General features: G+C 35.0%; 1 protein-coding gene across 1 annotated transcript; it reads left to right on the plus strand.

The window, feature by feature from the left end:
• Window positions 1–15,140: 15,140 nt before the first annotated feature.
• On the plus strand, window positions 15,141–17,954 carry LOC111916686 (myb-related protein 1). The gene is made up of 7 exons (XM_023912361.3): window positions 15,141–15,699; window positions 15,798–16,002; window positions 16,095–16,171; window positions 16,264–16,327; window positions 16,417–16,501; window positions 16,736–16,805; window positions 16,900–17,954. The coding sequence occupies exons 2-7, from the start codon at window positions 15,798–15,800 to the stop codon at window positions 17,539–17,541; spliced, it is 1,143 nt and encodes a 380-aa protein (XP_023768129.1). The 5' UTR covers window positions 15,141–15,699; the 3' UTR covers window positions 17,542–17,954.
• The last annotated feature ends 340 nt before the right edge of the window (window positions 17,955–18,294 follow it).

Raw genomic sequence — 18,294 nt, forward strand, 5'->3', positions numbered from 1 at the left:
TCGCTCTCCACGAACTCCAGCGGCTGCAAAGACCGTGGTAGTTGCAGCAACAACAGCTTTAGAAAGTGCAGTGTATCGGTCATCAAAGTACTCAATCCTAGTGGTCTTGATAGACTTGAACAACTCCGGTATTTTTCCCCTGGATGACAGTCACAACCTCAGTAGAAATCAATGCCCTAATCTCTTCTTCAGTTAACCATGGCCTATCCTGGCCATTCGCTCCAGCTCCTGATCCAGATCCAATCATGAACACCATACTTAATATAAACCATAAAATATCATATAAGGCGCATTTAATACCATGTGAGCTATTCTAAATAACAAAACGCTAGGGGTTGTGACTTCCCTCTTACGTGTACGGGTACTACGCTTCTGGTAGTACGAGCCCATACTACCTTCCACACCTACCCGTATTTTTTTCAAAAGATCATCACAACGATCCTAACAACACACATTAGAATACACATACATCATTTTCTCTCTCCCTAGAGAAAGGCTAGATATTCCTTAACCGGTCAGCTGCTTACAAAATCGTATAATGAGCACTACATAGTACCTAGGCTATCCTAGGATCGATATCTCTCCCTACCATCAACTGCCAAATGACTCCTATTGGTGCCAGTTAACTACTGCATAAATACAATCACATGCAACGTGACTTAAATAATCTTATATTAAAAGATTCAACCTTACAACGGTTGGACTCAGACGGGAGTTGCACAGTAGGACTAGATCCTTTACTCTACAACTATTTAACCTATGCAACATGTGACTTAACATATTCAATTAATAGTTAGTTCACACCCTAAAGAGTCACACAACAATCAACAAGAAAAATCTATAGGAAATAAGGCATCATGTATCAGGCAATTCTATCATGCAATTCCAGAAGATCTCTATCCTACAAATAGCATGTCGTTCTAACATAAAGATAATATCAAATAATGGTGTAGGTAACGTGGGGTATACATTCTTGCTCCGAATGATCGTACACATCACATCCTTCCATGGTTGTTTTTTAAACAATTTTGAAAACCATTTAAAAACTTTTGCAGTTCCCCAGTTTGATTCTGGACTCACACGAATGTTCATCTAATTCTATCAAACCAAGGCTCTAATACCAACGTGTAACATCCCCAAAATCACTATAAATGTAAAATTTTCAAAATCAACCATTTAACATCATTGCTCTCAAAAGAGTCATTGTTTTCAAAAACATTATTTCAAAATCAGAGTTTTCCCAAGACCCAATGCCATAAAAACCAGGAAGTTATATACGATCACGCCTTTTCCTTCTCATGATCATCTGAAGTTCTTGAAACCATAAACTAAAATTGTTAGCCAAAAGGTTAGTAAATTCCCCCAAAGTACCAGCACATTACATAACAAACAAGCATACAAGATGAATAGCCAGCATGACTGGACTGCCTCGAGGGCCTACAACTTATCTGTACCACTCTATGAGCCTTCGGCATGACTGGACCACCTCACAGGGCCTACAACCTATCTGTACCGCTTAACGGGCTGCCAGCCTGATTGGCCTACAACATAAAGCAGGACCGCCTCAACCCAACACAATATGTAGACATATGTAACAAATAAACATAAACACAGAACCAACAAATATAGATAATCATATAAATCTACCAATCGACTTTATACTAGCATAACCTTATCCTATACAGGATGAATAATCTAATGGGCCGACATCGGTGCCTTCGACCCACAGTGTACTGAGGAAAACTCACCTCTCAGTCGAAATGCAAACTAAATAAAAATATGCTCTGAAAAATCGGCTCAGCGATCACCTAACCAAAACCAAGCACCTAATCTTAATTAACAGTTCAATTACCCAAAATAACCCTAGGTCAAAACTTTGGTCAAAGGTCAAATTCAGCGAGTCAACCCAGCCAATTCAACTCATCCGATTCAAATCATGCGTCTTATGCGGGGCGTACTCGAGCCTTGACCGAGATCAGGTTGTTGACCTCGTACGTGCAACATACACAAAGGTACGCACAACATATGCACCAAGGTCTCATTTTCAATATTAAGAGCTTAATGCATTATGCTTTTACATTCCAATTGTATATCCATGGCCAAAATACCACTGAGAGTCATAAAGTTTCCAACTGTATGACTTTACATGCCCATTAAGTGCTTAATACCAACAAACTTAACTTCTTAACACTTAAAGACCTTCTAGACCATGGATGATGGAAAACTAAGCATCAAGATCTCATTTTTATGACTCAAGACCCTTCATAGGGTCCGAAAGGATGACTTATTTAGTTAAGAGCATGCCATGCTCAAGAATCACCATGATTGGGACCACAAATGCCCTAAATGAAAAAGTGACTATTTTTATAATAAAAGATGATCAATCCAGGACCTTTTTACCTCATGGAGGTTGCTAGCAAGTAGAAAATCCTATATCTAAACTCCTTTTAAGCTTCAATGACTCTTTACCACCTTCTTCTTCTTCTTCTTCTTCAAGAATACCACCAAAACACAAAAATGAGCTCAAGATGCACTCTTCTCATTCAGGGTTAGCTAGAGGGATGTTTTCTCAGATGGAGGCTGATGAGGATGATGGTCTTGGGGCCATAAAGTTGTTTAAATATGGTCCAAACCCTAAATCTGAGGGTTTTAGACCCTTGCACGTACACCCGATTGACTACACCCCTCGTATGTATGCCTTACATACGAAGAGTACGCCCATCATACTAAGCCTCAACCTAAAATCACCAAAATGCCACTATGATCTATTTTTGCAATCTTTCTCATGCATAAGGGTCAAAATGCAATATTTCTTCATACAAAGGATTAAAAATGAAATTACCTCATCATCAGGATGTTACACTTGTGGGCTGAACAACACGTCCCATAAACGTTTGTTTTATCAGTCTTCTTTGCAATATGATTCTTCTTCTTCTTCGAGTGACTAGATAGGCCTTCTTACTTCCTCTTCTTGCCATACCGAACATAAGTACGTCCCTAAACAGCTAGATCATCCACAACCCTGAGAGCCTCATCCATGGCATCCACAAGTGACTTTAGTTCCTAACTGTCACCCGATACTCAAATGGAAATCCCTCAACATAGTGATTGACCCGCTTTGGCTTAGTGGTGCAGTAGTACTCGATAAACTACATCTTCTTAAAAAAGGTGATATTTTACTTCTCAACAATCATAGATCCCTTATCAAGTGACAAGAACTCGCAGCCAACCTTACAGGTCAACCTAGGGTTATAGAAACGCTCGTTCACCTTCCAAAAAAATATATATCCCAATTCAGGGATCGTCATGCTCTCTTAGTGATAACCTAGTCCAGTAAATGCCACCAATCATGGGCCTCCACATCTAATTGCAACCCAACATGGTGAAGTTTTTGGGAGCCGGTGTAGTCACCCACATGAAAGATCTAATTCAACTTCCTTAACCAACATAGGCACTCAGATGACAACACACGTGTACAGTAAGCAAAGGCTTTTGCTATCATGAAGACCTAATACGAAGTACCATGGGGTCGACCCCGCTCCTTGAAAGACTCCTTGATCAACTTCGTCGATACCGAACGTCTATTGGCTTTATCCTAGAGTGGATTCTCATCCTCCTCATCCTCAACTGGTAATAACCCAACAACTCATATGACATGTTGCAAATAGGCCATATCCCAATCATGCCACCATAACTCTACAACAAGCTCATGGAGATGCTCTCAAAGACCGTCTATGATTGCAATAATCGGGGTGCTACTATGCCCACTTTGCCATTTCTTACCTGATACACTTAATGTAGGCTAGCGAGTTGTTGGTAGCTTTTCGAACTCGAACAACGTCGTCCTCCTTGTGGAGGTGCCCGGGTTATCGCCCATAACACCAATACTAAGATTATTTCAGAGTTCACCATTTTCATATATAATGGAGAGCTTAGATTTATATCAATATTTTGGAAAGGAAAGTATGTAACTATCCTAATACACTCGACACACACCCTCCCCCACCCCCTAAGGAACTTAAAGCATCTAAGTCGGCCAATCTACACTGCGAGTTCGAATACTGGCCTCGATATTCACTCACTCACAACATGGCTTTGATACCAACTTGTAACATCGTGATTTTTCACCCAAAATTTTCTATTTTTATTTTTATTTTAAACACCTATTGAATCAAAAAAAAAACTTAGCAGAAGTCTTATGTTGTTTATTAAGAAAAAAATCACCAATGATACTTATTTCAAACAACCATAGCAAACCTAAATCCATAATTCAACAAAAATTGGTTCTCAAAGTAGCAAAATGAATACTCCAACAACGTTCCAAAATGGTATTATACTAAAGAAAGTAACTTCCCAAAAGTGTATCCCAAATCACCAAGCTTCACTCCACTTTAACCACCTATATCATTCACAAACAAACATGGAATACACACAACAAATCAAGTGTTAGAATCGTTACAATGAGTGAATCTCATGTAAAAGAATATAGAAACATACACATTTCATACAATCCATTCATTCACACACCTTTCCATATTACATGATCCATGTATACACATAACTTTATATACTAATTAAACATTAATCTCACCTTTATAATTACCGAGTGTATTTACCATGCATAGGTTCTAAAACAACTCTAACCTCCCAAAAACCCCTTTCACTACAAACGTGACCCAAGGATCCAATGCACTAAGTGAGGTACGACTCTTACTTGAAACACAGTATCTAGATCTCCGCGTTCGCTACTCTAATGTCGCCAAAGGCCTTTGTCATTCGAGCGTGGTACAAACAGTATTTATGTTAACATACCTCCCACTAAAATGTGATGTTTATACATGGAATCCAAGATCACCAACATCACTCTAGCTCTACACACTGGGACCATGTGTCCAAATGGTCACCTAGAAAACCATTTGATTCCCCCGATGGTTGCAGCTCTTGTCTCACCAATGTGTTCGGACATGTTACGTACTTAGACCTAGGCTACTACCCCTATTTTACCCCCACTATATGTATTTATTCATTTATATTATCTCATAATACATTAGCATTTTTTATTTTCCAAGACTCACCATTATGCATAACACATACCAAATCTCACCATAAAGCATATAACATATCAACTATCAACATTAAGAATATTAAAACATTTCATGTGTATTTATCCCCAAATACTACTAGCATGCATTATGTTATCTTTGAGCACAAAGAAATACATGCTTTATACAAGCCCTACTTCACACATATTCAAAGGATGACAACATACAAGTAATCCAAGGCTAATGGATTTAAATCAAAACATGTATATCTCCATTTATGTACTGGATATCCACAAGAGAGACTCACCTTTAATCCAAATGAAAGGAGTTTGGAATAAAGGAAGTCAGGCAAAATGCAACTACGAAGAACCCTACAACATATTGGAAAGATTCGGATCAGTAACGACACCAAAAATAACAAAAACACCCTGATTGTTCGTCAGGTGTGCCATGCTTTTTCAGATTCAGAGCTTCGAGACTTTTTGACTAGAAGCCTTCTAGACTAGATTCTACCCTATTTATGGGTGATTTCGACCAGTAGGAAGTATATGAAAATTCTAAATTTTTTAAGGAGGTTCGTGATGGCACACAAAGGCACAAATGTCATTAAAACCTCAAGAACACACACACACACACACACACTAGTCATGGGTAACACCCACCTGACTACTAATGACCAGAACGTGAAGATAGATGATAGCAAATGGCTATACCTTCTAGAAATTCAGATATGAATCCTAAAGAATCTCTAGAAGAGAAAATCTTCAAGGTTACCATCAAGAATCTACCTCAAATACACAAAATCTTCACTTCTACTTCACTTGATATACCCACACACTCCAAGGAAGGAAATCAATTCAAGAACTCACTTCATAGGAGGATGGAGGATGCAAAATAGGGGTTGTTCCTGGATTTTAGGGTTAGGCTACGTTAAATAAGTGATAACTTTCAATTTAGGTCGTCAAAGTTCACAAAAACGATAGTGCATTATATTGTTGATCCTCATCAAAGTAAGATAGGTCGGCAATCCACTAGACTTCTCTACTTATGTTGTTAGTGCCATAATATTCGGCTGCAAGCTCAAACAATTAATTGTTAAAATTGTATAATATCCTCATCAAAGTAAGATAGGTCGGCAATCCACTAGACTTCTCTGCCTATGTTGTTAGTGCCACAATATTCTGCTGCAAGCTCAAATAATTAATTGCTAAAATTGTATAATATAACAATGATAATTTTAGTATATAAAATCTTACCGGTGGGAATGAGATGGTTTACTGATAATTATCGGAGAAAAGTCGTGTGACCGGTCACCATCCATTCGCTTGAGGTATGATACCACTAGGAACAATCACAATAGTCGATGATAAGGGAAATATGTCCCATTTCCAAATTTATAATTAAAGGAAAATAAAGAATGTCAAACCGATATAAATTTATTATAATTACATTTAAAATAAGTACGCAATCATGTCATAATACCTTGAATGTTTAATCATGTCATAATACCTTGAATGTTTAATATAATTTCCTGATGGTATACTATCAAAGTGGATCATATATGACAGCTATTATGTCATCTAGTTATCTAGGGATTATCAGAATTTAGTAAACAAATATGGAATTCGATTAACTCTAAACAACTTACTTCCTAGTCAATATTCGACTCTACAATTAAGTCATAAATACAAATTAAAGCAACAAGGTACAATAAAGTAAAAACTACTTCTAATCCATGTTTTTTGCATGTGATCACCAGCCTAGCTGGTTGTGATGCATCCTGGGTTATAGGCCTCAGTGGGTGGGGTCAAGAGTTCTACTCTTGGCTGAGCATATTTGGGGGATTTTTCCTGGATTGGCGTGGGTTCGATTCTTCGTTCCCTTTGGTGGTGAGTGGTGCCCCTCTTGGTGGCCCGCCAGGCATTCCTGATCCATCGGGTCGGGTTACCCTCTATTTGCCGGTTCAAAAAAAAAATAATCCATGTTCTTTTGCTCATACTTCCTCTCGTACACCGGCTAACACCTGAACCTACAAAACATGAAAATCTACATGCGCCAGACCATAGGTCTGGTGCGTTATATTGCCCCACCCCCGTTCGAGCGGCGAAAACACCAGACTGTGCGAAGTAGTGATGTTGGATCTCAGGCCATAAACATACATTGAATAATATACCATAAAATCATGCAACGTTACATTTTATTCATTAAATAAAATATATTACATAATTGTTCGAGATACAGGTATGTCATAAAAGCAAAGTACAATAGCAGAACACATAAACTTCTAGCTGCAACACTAGGGTTACTTCCCTCGTCTTCCGAGCTCATTCTCCTAAGAATACATGTGGTTTGAAAGTCAACATAATGTTGGTGAATTCACATGTTTTATTATTATAACTAGGCGAATGTCCGCGCGTTGCGCAGTGGGATAATTATGTAGTTTAGTATGGTTATATATGGTTTAATGTATTGTGAATTAAGCCATACATAAAACTTGTATGCGATTAAATAACATGTATATTTTTTGATTTACAGATTTTTTTATCATAATCAATAATGAATTTTTTTTTACTATTAGTTTAAAATTTAAAATGTAATTTTTATGTACACATTAGTATCTAATGTAATTAGTTGATGATTGATTAGATATGGATTCTCATTTGTGGTGGTCTATTTATGTTGAACCTCATACAAATACATATTTAACGACTTTTATTAGTTTTACTATTGAATAGAAAATGGTGTCGTATTTTAAGTAAATATAAAAAATCTCATTCTCAATCTATTTTAAGATAGTGACATATTTTAAGTTAATATAAAAAATCATATTCTAGAACTAATGAAAAGAAAAAACGGAGCCAAGATTTTTAACTATAATAAAGTTGATTCCAATTAAAAAGTGTTCAATCGGAGATAATATTATTCAATAAACATCATAAGATATTACGTTATATTCAAATTACAGACATCATTTTTGTAAGAGTCATTCAAAATATATGAGACTATAGTGCCTAATACAACAATGTAATAACCAAATGACCCTAACATACTTTAAATGAAATATAATTATAATATATTATCTATGCAACTAAATTTTTGCACAACATGTGGGATTCGTGTACTATATGGTATTCTTCTAATATATTATATTATAGTATAAACATTATATTTGGAAAACCACTTTGAGTCATATTGTAGTTTATAACATTAAATTTGTGATCGGGTGTATTTGACACACATTTGTGTATTTATATCTATATTATATATTTAAAACAAATATTATATAAACATCCAACCTAAATATTCATCTTCAAGTTTTCTTTTTTCACCACGTAAACAAACTTTTGTTATAAAGCCAAAAATGGAATAAAAGACACTTAATTGTATGATCATGATATATTGTATTTTGATTGGGGCTTGTACAAAACATGCATGAGCATATATTATTAATTTATCTCTTGTTTTGGGTAATTGGAATAAGATAGCTTCAAATCCAACATATCAAACGGATTACCCATTACTAAAGTCTAAAACCCAAAAACTCAAACATGTTCTAATACCATACAAATGCATGAGGTTTTAGCAAATTATTATCTCATATGAATTACCATTGATTATGTGTGATTAATTATTAATTAGGTGAAAAGGTTTGGGAGTTTCAAATGCACGAGGTTTTAGCAAATTATTGTGGGGGTTTCAAATGCATGACAATCAAGGGAAAATGCAAGCTTTATAAGTATGTAAGAAATGTGTTGTTTTTGTTTAGTTATCTTGGTTATCCTAAGCTTGTTCCTTCAAGTTAAGTGTACTATTACTACTCTCTTAGGTTATTTCCTAGTAGTAGTGTAAGATAGTTAGTTTTAGTTTAACAATGTTAGGATGAGTTCCTATAATCAAGCTATGATTGTTGAGAGCTCCCCAAAAACCACGACGCTTCATCGAACGTCGCAAATGTGTTTAGAAAGTTATGTCTACTTTGACTTGCCGTCAGGTTGTAGCTACCAACCATAGGTAGGAGTGTCAATCACATATAGATCTATACATATCTTTCCCGTTCACTTAAGATTTATTGAGTATAGGCTAGGGGCTAGTTGAAGCTCTTTTAGCTACGAGATGAATGTGTCTCATCTAACCACTTATTGTGTGAAGCCTCCACTAATTAGTCATCTTGTTATTCTTCATTGCATTTATACGAGATACTTATTATATACATATTATTCATCTTATACATATATATAATCATGTTAGAGTATTTTGCATAACCGAGTATTTAAGTAGAGTAACCAATAGGTACTAAGCTTATCAGTGTGATTAAGTATAACAACTAGACATAATATTATCTTTAAAAGTTGGCAGAGTATCTACCGACATAATATCATCCTAATGTTATGTGCATAATTATCTAACTAATATTATATGATAAGCTACAAATATGAGCTATTTGTATTTTAACATGTATTCCCTTAGAAATGGTTCAGAAAATAGGGTCGTGAACTCACCTATGAATGTGAAATCGCTGTTGTAGGGTAGAAAACCAGGAGTCTGAAACTTCAAAAGACGCTCAGGGGCAGTGGCATGCAGATCGAGAGATTTTGAAAGGGTGTTTGAAGTGTCAGGAATGAGACTACCGAAGGCTGCTATTTAGAGCAAATTTTGGGGTGCACGCCGAAAAATTGCATGGAAGCCACATGGACCAGCCATGTTTCGTACTCTGCTTGTGCTACATCATCTTGTATCCTGAGGAATCGATTGCTTTGTGTACGTGGCGCACTACGCTCGACTGTGCGTGACGGTAATAATTGAACTTTGAAATTCCATAAATCTCGCATACGAACTCCATTTTCTGCGAATCTTATAAATTTGTGTGGGTCTCGAAGTACCCTACAAGTTTCATTTTGGTCATTTCGGTTTAACTTTCTTTTTTCAACTATACATTATAATCGTTATGATTTTATAAAAATCATAACTCTCTCACGCGGGTTCCGTTTTAGGCAGTCTTTGCCTCAAAATCATACTTTGAGAAGTAGTACATTTCTCCTTTTCGTGACTGTTGCTAAAGGTCAACCATTCTCCACGTATTTTTCGACGTAGTAATTTCTTATGAGTGGTAGATTTTTATTTACTATAAAAATCATAACTCTTTCATACTAAGTAGGATTTTTACGAAGTATATATTTTTGGAATCAGGGTAACATGTATTTTCTAAAAATGTAAACCTACTCTCATGGTGACACGATTTCTCATGCACTAACTTTTTACCCTAAATGTTGACGAAATTAAAGACGAAATCAAATATATCTACTTATATATGTCGAATGGCTACATGGTTGCCCTATTACACTTTTGTGTTTGTTGTTAAATTTTAACGGTGGTTGAGGACATGTTTTCCCAGTTGTCACGTATATTCTATTTATATTCATGTAAATCGTCATCCTCTTCTTCTTATCTTTCGTTATTTACATAGTCTAACATTCTTTTATCTTTATTCTCATACTCTGTAAATCTAATCACTTCTTTTTTTAGCTTACTCAACTATTATTATCTTGCCATCTCATCTCATGCACTTTCTTAGTCTCTTCTTAGGCTCGTCTCGTATTTTGCTCATACTCTATCCTCATCTCATATCGCACCCTTCTCATACTTTATTCTTTTCTATATTAACTATCTCATACTCTTCTCACTTCATCTTTTTTTTTTCTTGTCCCTTACTCTTATCTCATCTCATCTCTTTTGTATTCTCATACCCTACACATGGTTTTCTCATGCCTCTTACTCTTAGCGTGCCTTCTCATACTCTTCTTACACTTACCTCTTTATTCTCAAATTCTCATGCCTAGCATTATATTATGAACTAGACTCATTGGTACAATCTTATACGATAGTCTCATATACCATCTAAGCGAAACAACATCCTACTAATGTTATCAGGTACATTTATCCATACTTTCTCCCCTCTCTTTTGATCCTTCATGTATCCTTACACATTTTTATTCTCTTGAATCCCTCACAGATTCGTTACTCTTAATCCCTCATGTATCATATCTAATTTATTTTAAAGAACTCTTTTATATTGTTCCACTCATTAAACCCTTCCTTTACCTCTTCTAACCACCACAATCCCATTCTTGCATGAATCTTATATCTAGATTCCTAAAGGAATCATAATCTTATTCCTGAAGGAAATCATCTTTCTACTATTCTCAAAATCTCAATTATACATTTTATTGTCTCACCATAATCTTACATAACATTTATCCCATTGACATCATATCTCTTTATCCCATGGATAGATCTCCCACTACTCAAATTGTACCTAACTCATTAAGTACTTCATCTGTATCTCCATATCATACACATAGGTATTCTACACAATACCATTAACATATTCACATACATACTTTATCTTCAACTCCACTTACATACTCTATCTTTCCACCATACATACATACTGTAAATATACTTACATGCCCAGATACATGTTTTTAAACATATAATCTCATACATACTCTAGGTATATATACATGCTCAGATACATTATTTTAAACGTATAACCATAGTCTATTTCCTTTTAACATGTAGTCATAAACACACATACATAAGATTATAAAATACATAATTAAAATTTAGAGAGAGAGAGAGAGAGAGAGAGAGCGAGAGTTATAACATGTATTCTACCCCTTGTCTCCATTCTTCAATTGATGCACCTTCTTCGATCAAGGCCTATTCATACAACATATTAAGTTTCTTAAGACTTGTCTTAGCCTATTAAAAGCTTAATCCCTTTCTATGTTAAAACGTATTCTCAATGGATCATAATTCTACCTACTTATTTTATACTTCTAAATCTATTCTAATCAATAAATTATGGATCCCATACTACATAATTCATTACATTCTAATCTATTGCATCAATACACTAAACTCACTAGTTAGGGTTTAAAACCCTAATTCTCATTGAGTTGATTTCACCATGGAAATCACTTCCTAAGATTGCTTAATGCTTCTAAACACAATTAGTAACATCATAATCAAGGTATAAGTTAATCGATTCAACCAATCTAATCCATCTCATACTTTCAAAAAAATAGAGAAATATTTACCTTAATGGAGAGAGGGTGATAATCCTTGTTAGGCTCCATCTCTAGCTTCTTTTGGCATGATTTTGGCATCAAAATCGTCAACTCTTAGCTCCTAATATAAATCCCATGAGAAATGATCGAAATGAGTTTTTAAAAGGTTATAACCTATGTTATGACCTACTAACTGCTTTGCAGTAATCTATTTAGCACGTTGTGGTATGTGTAAGTTGGTTGCGGTCAACCTCTAACCGAGTTGCAGTACCTATATACTACGCCGTCATGTAAAGCATGTTGCCTTCCACTTACGTCGAGACTTTCTGAATCACTATCTAACCTCACTGCGCCGTCACAACCTCTTCACCACACCACAATAGCTGCATGACAGTGACCCCCTTAGTCGATTCCATTCCAACATTGGGACATTTTCTATGAATTTTCTAACATACATAAAATTTTCATCTTAAACCCATTTTCTATGATCTTTATATTCACACGAATGTGGGGATGATTTCCATAAATCCATTAAGTCACTTCTTACAGACATAATACAGGTCTTTAAGTCACAAACTCAACCAAAAAAGCATAAAATTTCCCATTTTACATGTTTTTCCAAAATGCATCTTCTTATACATTTCTTCTCTTAAACTCAGTCATCTAATCTCATCTAAGTGGCTTAAACTAATCTTGGCTATTTTCATGAAGTCACAACCTCATAAACTTACAAAATTCTCATAGATGACCAGTTTTCCCTTTTGGTGTATATTTGACTAAAAGTCAAAGCTTTCTAAATTTTGGGTTCTTACATGCAATATGACGCTCTGCATATTAAAAAATTTTCTTTATTTGAGTGTAAGTACGCTTTCATATATGACCACCCATGTATACATGTCATAATAAACTAGTACATATTATTAGAAATTCATATTAAATAGGTTTAGAATTATAATTGTTCCATGTGTCGAAGTCATCTAGCAGCACCATCATGTCCTTTTTCAAAGGTTCTTGCACATATTTCCCAATAAACTCATATTTAGTACCATCATGTCCTTTTTCAAAGGTTCTTGCACATATTTCCCCATAAACTCATATTGCACTAAATAGATGAGATAAAACTACACCATATCCTAGTAAAAAAAAATTCCAAATTTGTTTGCCTCATAAAGGAACATAAGATCCATGCTTATCATGTTGTTGTAATTTTTTTTGAACACCCATATTTTAAAGTTGGAGAGACGTATATTATCCTACACGGGAAAATGACCTAATTTCATTCCCGTTATCAAACAAAACTCTATGGGCCCGAATATTGGTTTGTGTCTATATACCCTACATAAATTTGATTCACTAGTAAACCGGGAAGAACCTCACACGTAAGATATTATGCAACAAAAGAGGGTCCTTGGATGTGCTAGGTAGGTCAATCCAATAGTCGAAACAGGATTTGCTAAAAAGTTGTTCTTGTAGCCCAGTCAACTTGGTCTTTATATGGAATCCGAGAATATTTTCGCATTCTATGGCCATATGAGCATTGTGTATCAGTTGTTGATGCAAATAAAAAATATTCGTTAGCTTTTTCCACAACAAAAGGAGAAGTTATGTTAAATTTCACAAAAAAATGCATATGTTTGTTATTTTTGAAACCTATTTTTTTAAACTAGTTTTCAACTAAGGTTTTTCGAAAACAAGATTCAAAAAAATGTTCATATCTTCGAAAACCATTTTCGAACGAGTAGATTTTTTTTGAAACACTAAAACAACTAATCGGGAAAAAAAATGTATACTATGTGTTTGTTTATACATCGCACACCATTACTAGAAAACCAATGCCAAAAAGAGCTTTAAAAACCTACTAAGCCAATGTTGAACCCGATGACCTAGTTTGAAAATCGTCTTATGAGCTTTGGACTCGTGGTTTGGCTACAAAAGCAATATTTCTAGTGAATAAACTACACTATGATGTTCGCATTACATCTATGATGAAAAACTATATACCTTAATTACTTGTGGTACCGTTCTTCAAGATTTTCAAGCTCCAATTTGCAAAGATGTAGAACGTTGAGAGACTTCAAAAATGATTTTTGGGATGGAAGGGTAAAATTCAAAAATAACCATATTTGACCTTATCGAATTTTCATTAACTCAATTTCAAGGACGATGATTAGTTTCTGAATATATAAAGTGGAGGGGTTAATATATAAAACCTTTTATAAAATGGTCATTGAGTCATTGTAGTCAATACCTCTAAAAATAAAGTTTTAAAACATATAAAACAAATTAGAAAAATAACTCATTAGAATAAACTAAGGAACATTCAAATTCTGTTACATGCTTGTTTTTATTGACTGATTTGCAACTTAATTCTTGTATAACCGATTTGTGTATGTGGGTCCGTTTACCAGTTATCTACTATCATGCCACCGTAATTTTGATCCCTTTAATTTTTTTTTATTTAATGAAGAAGATTGGTTCTTATATTCTCACAAAAGATGTGGTTCTCAGTTTGAACTCAACACTCTATGTTACCCATGTTAGAACAATAGTGCTAAAATTTAGAATATAAAACAAAAAATATAAATTGTAAGGAAAATGTGTGAAGAAGATTCATACTGGATGTGCTTTCTCTTCAAATGCAGGTATGGAGGCAAGTACAACCCATCATTTGCTATTTCATTTTTTTCAATGGGTCCCGCAAGAGTTCAAACTCTTGGAGGCCGGCTGTCCTATAACAACCAAAGAATTGTAAGATTTTGGTTGAAGGGCCCACTTACGTCTATCTGAAATATTGTGTAGGCTGAACAAGTACCAAACTTAAAAGAGACAAAAAGGAATATGTTCTTATTCCATTCCTGCCCTCCATGCAGAAGCATCTCTCACTTTTTCCTACTTTTTTGCGTTTTTCTACCTATTCCAAGTTGCAGATGCTTTAGTCAACATAATCTTCTTCCATTTCTTCTAAATTTAACTTCGGATTTATTTTAAATCGTTATCTATATCCTATATACAGAAACATGAAATATAATCGTGATTAATATCAATGCAATGAGAAATGAACGATTATATAAATGTCTTTCAATTAGGTCCCAAGACAACAAAGATAGTGGTCAGAAAAATCATGGAATAAGGTTCTTTTTTACTTTACCACACTTATGGATCTATTCCGGTGCCCAATGTAAGGTGTTTATAGTTCTATAGTGCAAAGGAATTAAATATTTCGTCTTAGCATAATAATAAAAAGTGGGGTTGCAAAACAAAGTACTCAATGAAGAATACAGGATGAAAGCTATTAAGCGAGTGAATTTACATGTTGCCATGGAGATTGGATGCGAGTTTAGTGTTGTTCTCTCATTAAATCTATCCAAGATTCTATGCTTCGCTTGGAAAGCACCCATCCCACCCCCACCCATTCTCCATTTGCTTATAAGGCGGGGATGAGGGCAGACCTCAGATAGGATAATATCATATTAAGATATAGAATCAAAGACGCATATTTGAGAATACAGGAGAATCAAGTTTCATAACTGGAAGGGTGAGAAGGTCAAGATCAAGATCAAAACTAAAGAAACATATATAGTATCCAGGTATCAAAAATTGAGTATGTTAGTTGTATGATATTGGGCATTTTATATGTTGCTACTATGAAACTGATTACAATAATATTTCTTTTTTGGGTATAAAGATGTATAATCATCATCATCATCATCAAAGAAAGAACATCCATTCTACATCAAGAATGTCAATTACACCAGATAGACATTTGTTTCTGCAAGGTGAGGGCGATTCGGGGCTTGTTTTATCAACAGATGCTAAACCTAGACTCAAATGGACACCAGACCTCCATGAACGCTTCATAGAAGCTGTCAACCAGCTTGGAGGAGCAGATAGTAAGCACAATATTCCTTAAATTTTTGGTTAAAAAAAATACAAAATGAAATGAAAAAAGAAGCTTATTGAGTCTTTTCCTATATTTTGTTAGAGGCTACTCCAAAATCAGTTTTGAAGCTAATGGGAATTCAAGGGCTTACTTTATACCACTTAAAGAGTCATCTCCAGGTACAACACATATCAAGAACACTTCCTTTTATTACAATCATATATAACATGCTTTGCAATAATTTAAAGTAATTAGCTTTTTTGATTGGCAGAAGTACAGGCTCAGTAAAAATCAATATCGGCAAACTAATAACAGTGGTGGCACAAATAAAGTTGGTAAGAAATCCAAGAATGCATTTTATGATGTTTTGTGACAATTTGTTAATAAACGCACATTTAATCATAAATGAAAATTTTGGTTGTAGATATTGTCACACCAGTAGGAGATGCCATTGGTGAAACAAATGGACCCCACATGAGCAGTTCAAGTGTTTGCCCTCAAACATACAAGTAAGAGACATCTATTCAGATGTACATGGAAAGGGAAGTGATTTGGACACAACACTGTTTATCCATAAACAACAATGCTATGCTTTTTATGCATACTCTAGAAACCTCGTAAAACATAAATTGTTGTGTATAAATAGAAAGTGTTGTGTACAAATCACTTCCCAAAAACATTCTTTTTCCGAACAACGGTTTACCCCTCAAATACTTATTCTAATGATATAAATATCCGTTCAGAAACTTGCAGATAAGTGAAGCAATACAGATGCAAATTGAAGTTCAAAAAAGGCTACATGAGCAACTTGAGGTACAAAACCAGATTCTAAAATGTGCAAGCATTTATGGTTAGTTTGTTTTTTATTCATTTCAAAGTATGAACATATTCTTTTAATACAAAATAGGTACAGAGACATCTACAGCTACGAATAGAAGCACAAGGGAAATACTTACAAGCAGTTCTTGAAAAAGCACAAGAGACTCTTGGAAGGCAAAAGTTAGGTACAGCAGGACTAGAGGCTACAAAAGTTCAGCTATCTGAATTGGTCTCCAAAGTATCCACTCAGTGCCTAAATTCTGCATTTTCGGGAATTAAAGATTTGTCAATGCATAGACATCATCCAACAGATTATTCAATCGACAGTTCCTTGACTTACTATGAAGGACAACAAAATGAACAAGAGATGATGGGGTTGACCCCTTCAAAGTCAAAAAAGGTTGACAATGAGCCAGAAAATGCATGGTGTGAAGAAACGAAAAGAAACAAAAAGTTTGATCTGTCGATGAGTGTTGGAGGATTCAACAACAATGAATGGAACACTAGTAGAAGATACACCGACGAAAAATTCATGGATGGGGACGAGGAAGCCATTTTCATGGATCAAATCACAAAAACAAAGACAGATTCAGTGAGGCTAGAGAACATGGAGATGTCTCAAAAGTTTCAGTTGCCTTATTTTGAACAGAAACTTGACCTTAATGCCCATGATGAGAACGATGCAGCTTCAAGTCACAAGCAATTCGATCTGAATGGACTTAGTTGGTGATAACAAGGTTTAATTTTGAATGCAGAATCATTTTTCTCATTAATGCCAGTATCTTGCTAATCCTGAGTACCTGATAAGTGATATAATCAAAACAAATGGCAAGTAGTATCTCAATCGATGAGTACGCCAAGTAGAGATGGCAATGGAGCTGACCCGAATCCTCAATCCAATCCCTGCCTGGGAATATAAAATGCATCCCCATCCCCGTATCCAGTGGGAAACAGGATCCCAGTGGATAATCGGCGATTTTTCCCCCCATTAGATTTTCCATGGGAACTCAACAACCTGGAAAAAGGAGAGTTGGAAATGCATGCATTTTCCATCTTGTAAAAAGTACAAGTCTTGTTCTAAAATAATTGTTTGTAACGATGAAAATACCTATTAAATAGATCATTTTAGCTTCAAAATCGAAATGATTTTGACACCATGCCTTTCCATGACATATTGCGTATTTTTCATGCTGAACAAACGCATACAAAGATAAGCATCGTTACGTCAAAAGATCACAAGCTTAATCTTAACAAACCAATCAACTAATAATCTCAAGGGTGGTTAGCCACCAATCTAATCTTTTTTGGAGCAACTAATGGAATCAAGAATATAATAAGCATAGTTAACCAATCGAATAATCTTCATAAAACAAAACATCAAATTAATGGTGTTCTAATGTTCTTAACAAATAAAGTAGTAGAGTGAGATTTGAAGCCCTGACCAGGAATCAACGTATAAGTTTGCTGATGCACAAGAAAAGTA

The sequence above is a fragment of the Lactuca sativa genome, chromosome 1, assembly GCF_002870075.4.
Source record: "Lactuca sativa cultivar Salinas chromosome 1, Lsat_Salinas_v11, whole genome shotgun sequence".
Lineage (NCBI taxonomy): Eukaryota > Viridiplantae > Streptophyta > Magnoliopsida > Asterales > Asteraceae > Lactuca > Lactuca sativa.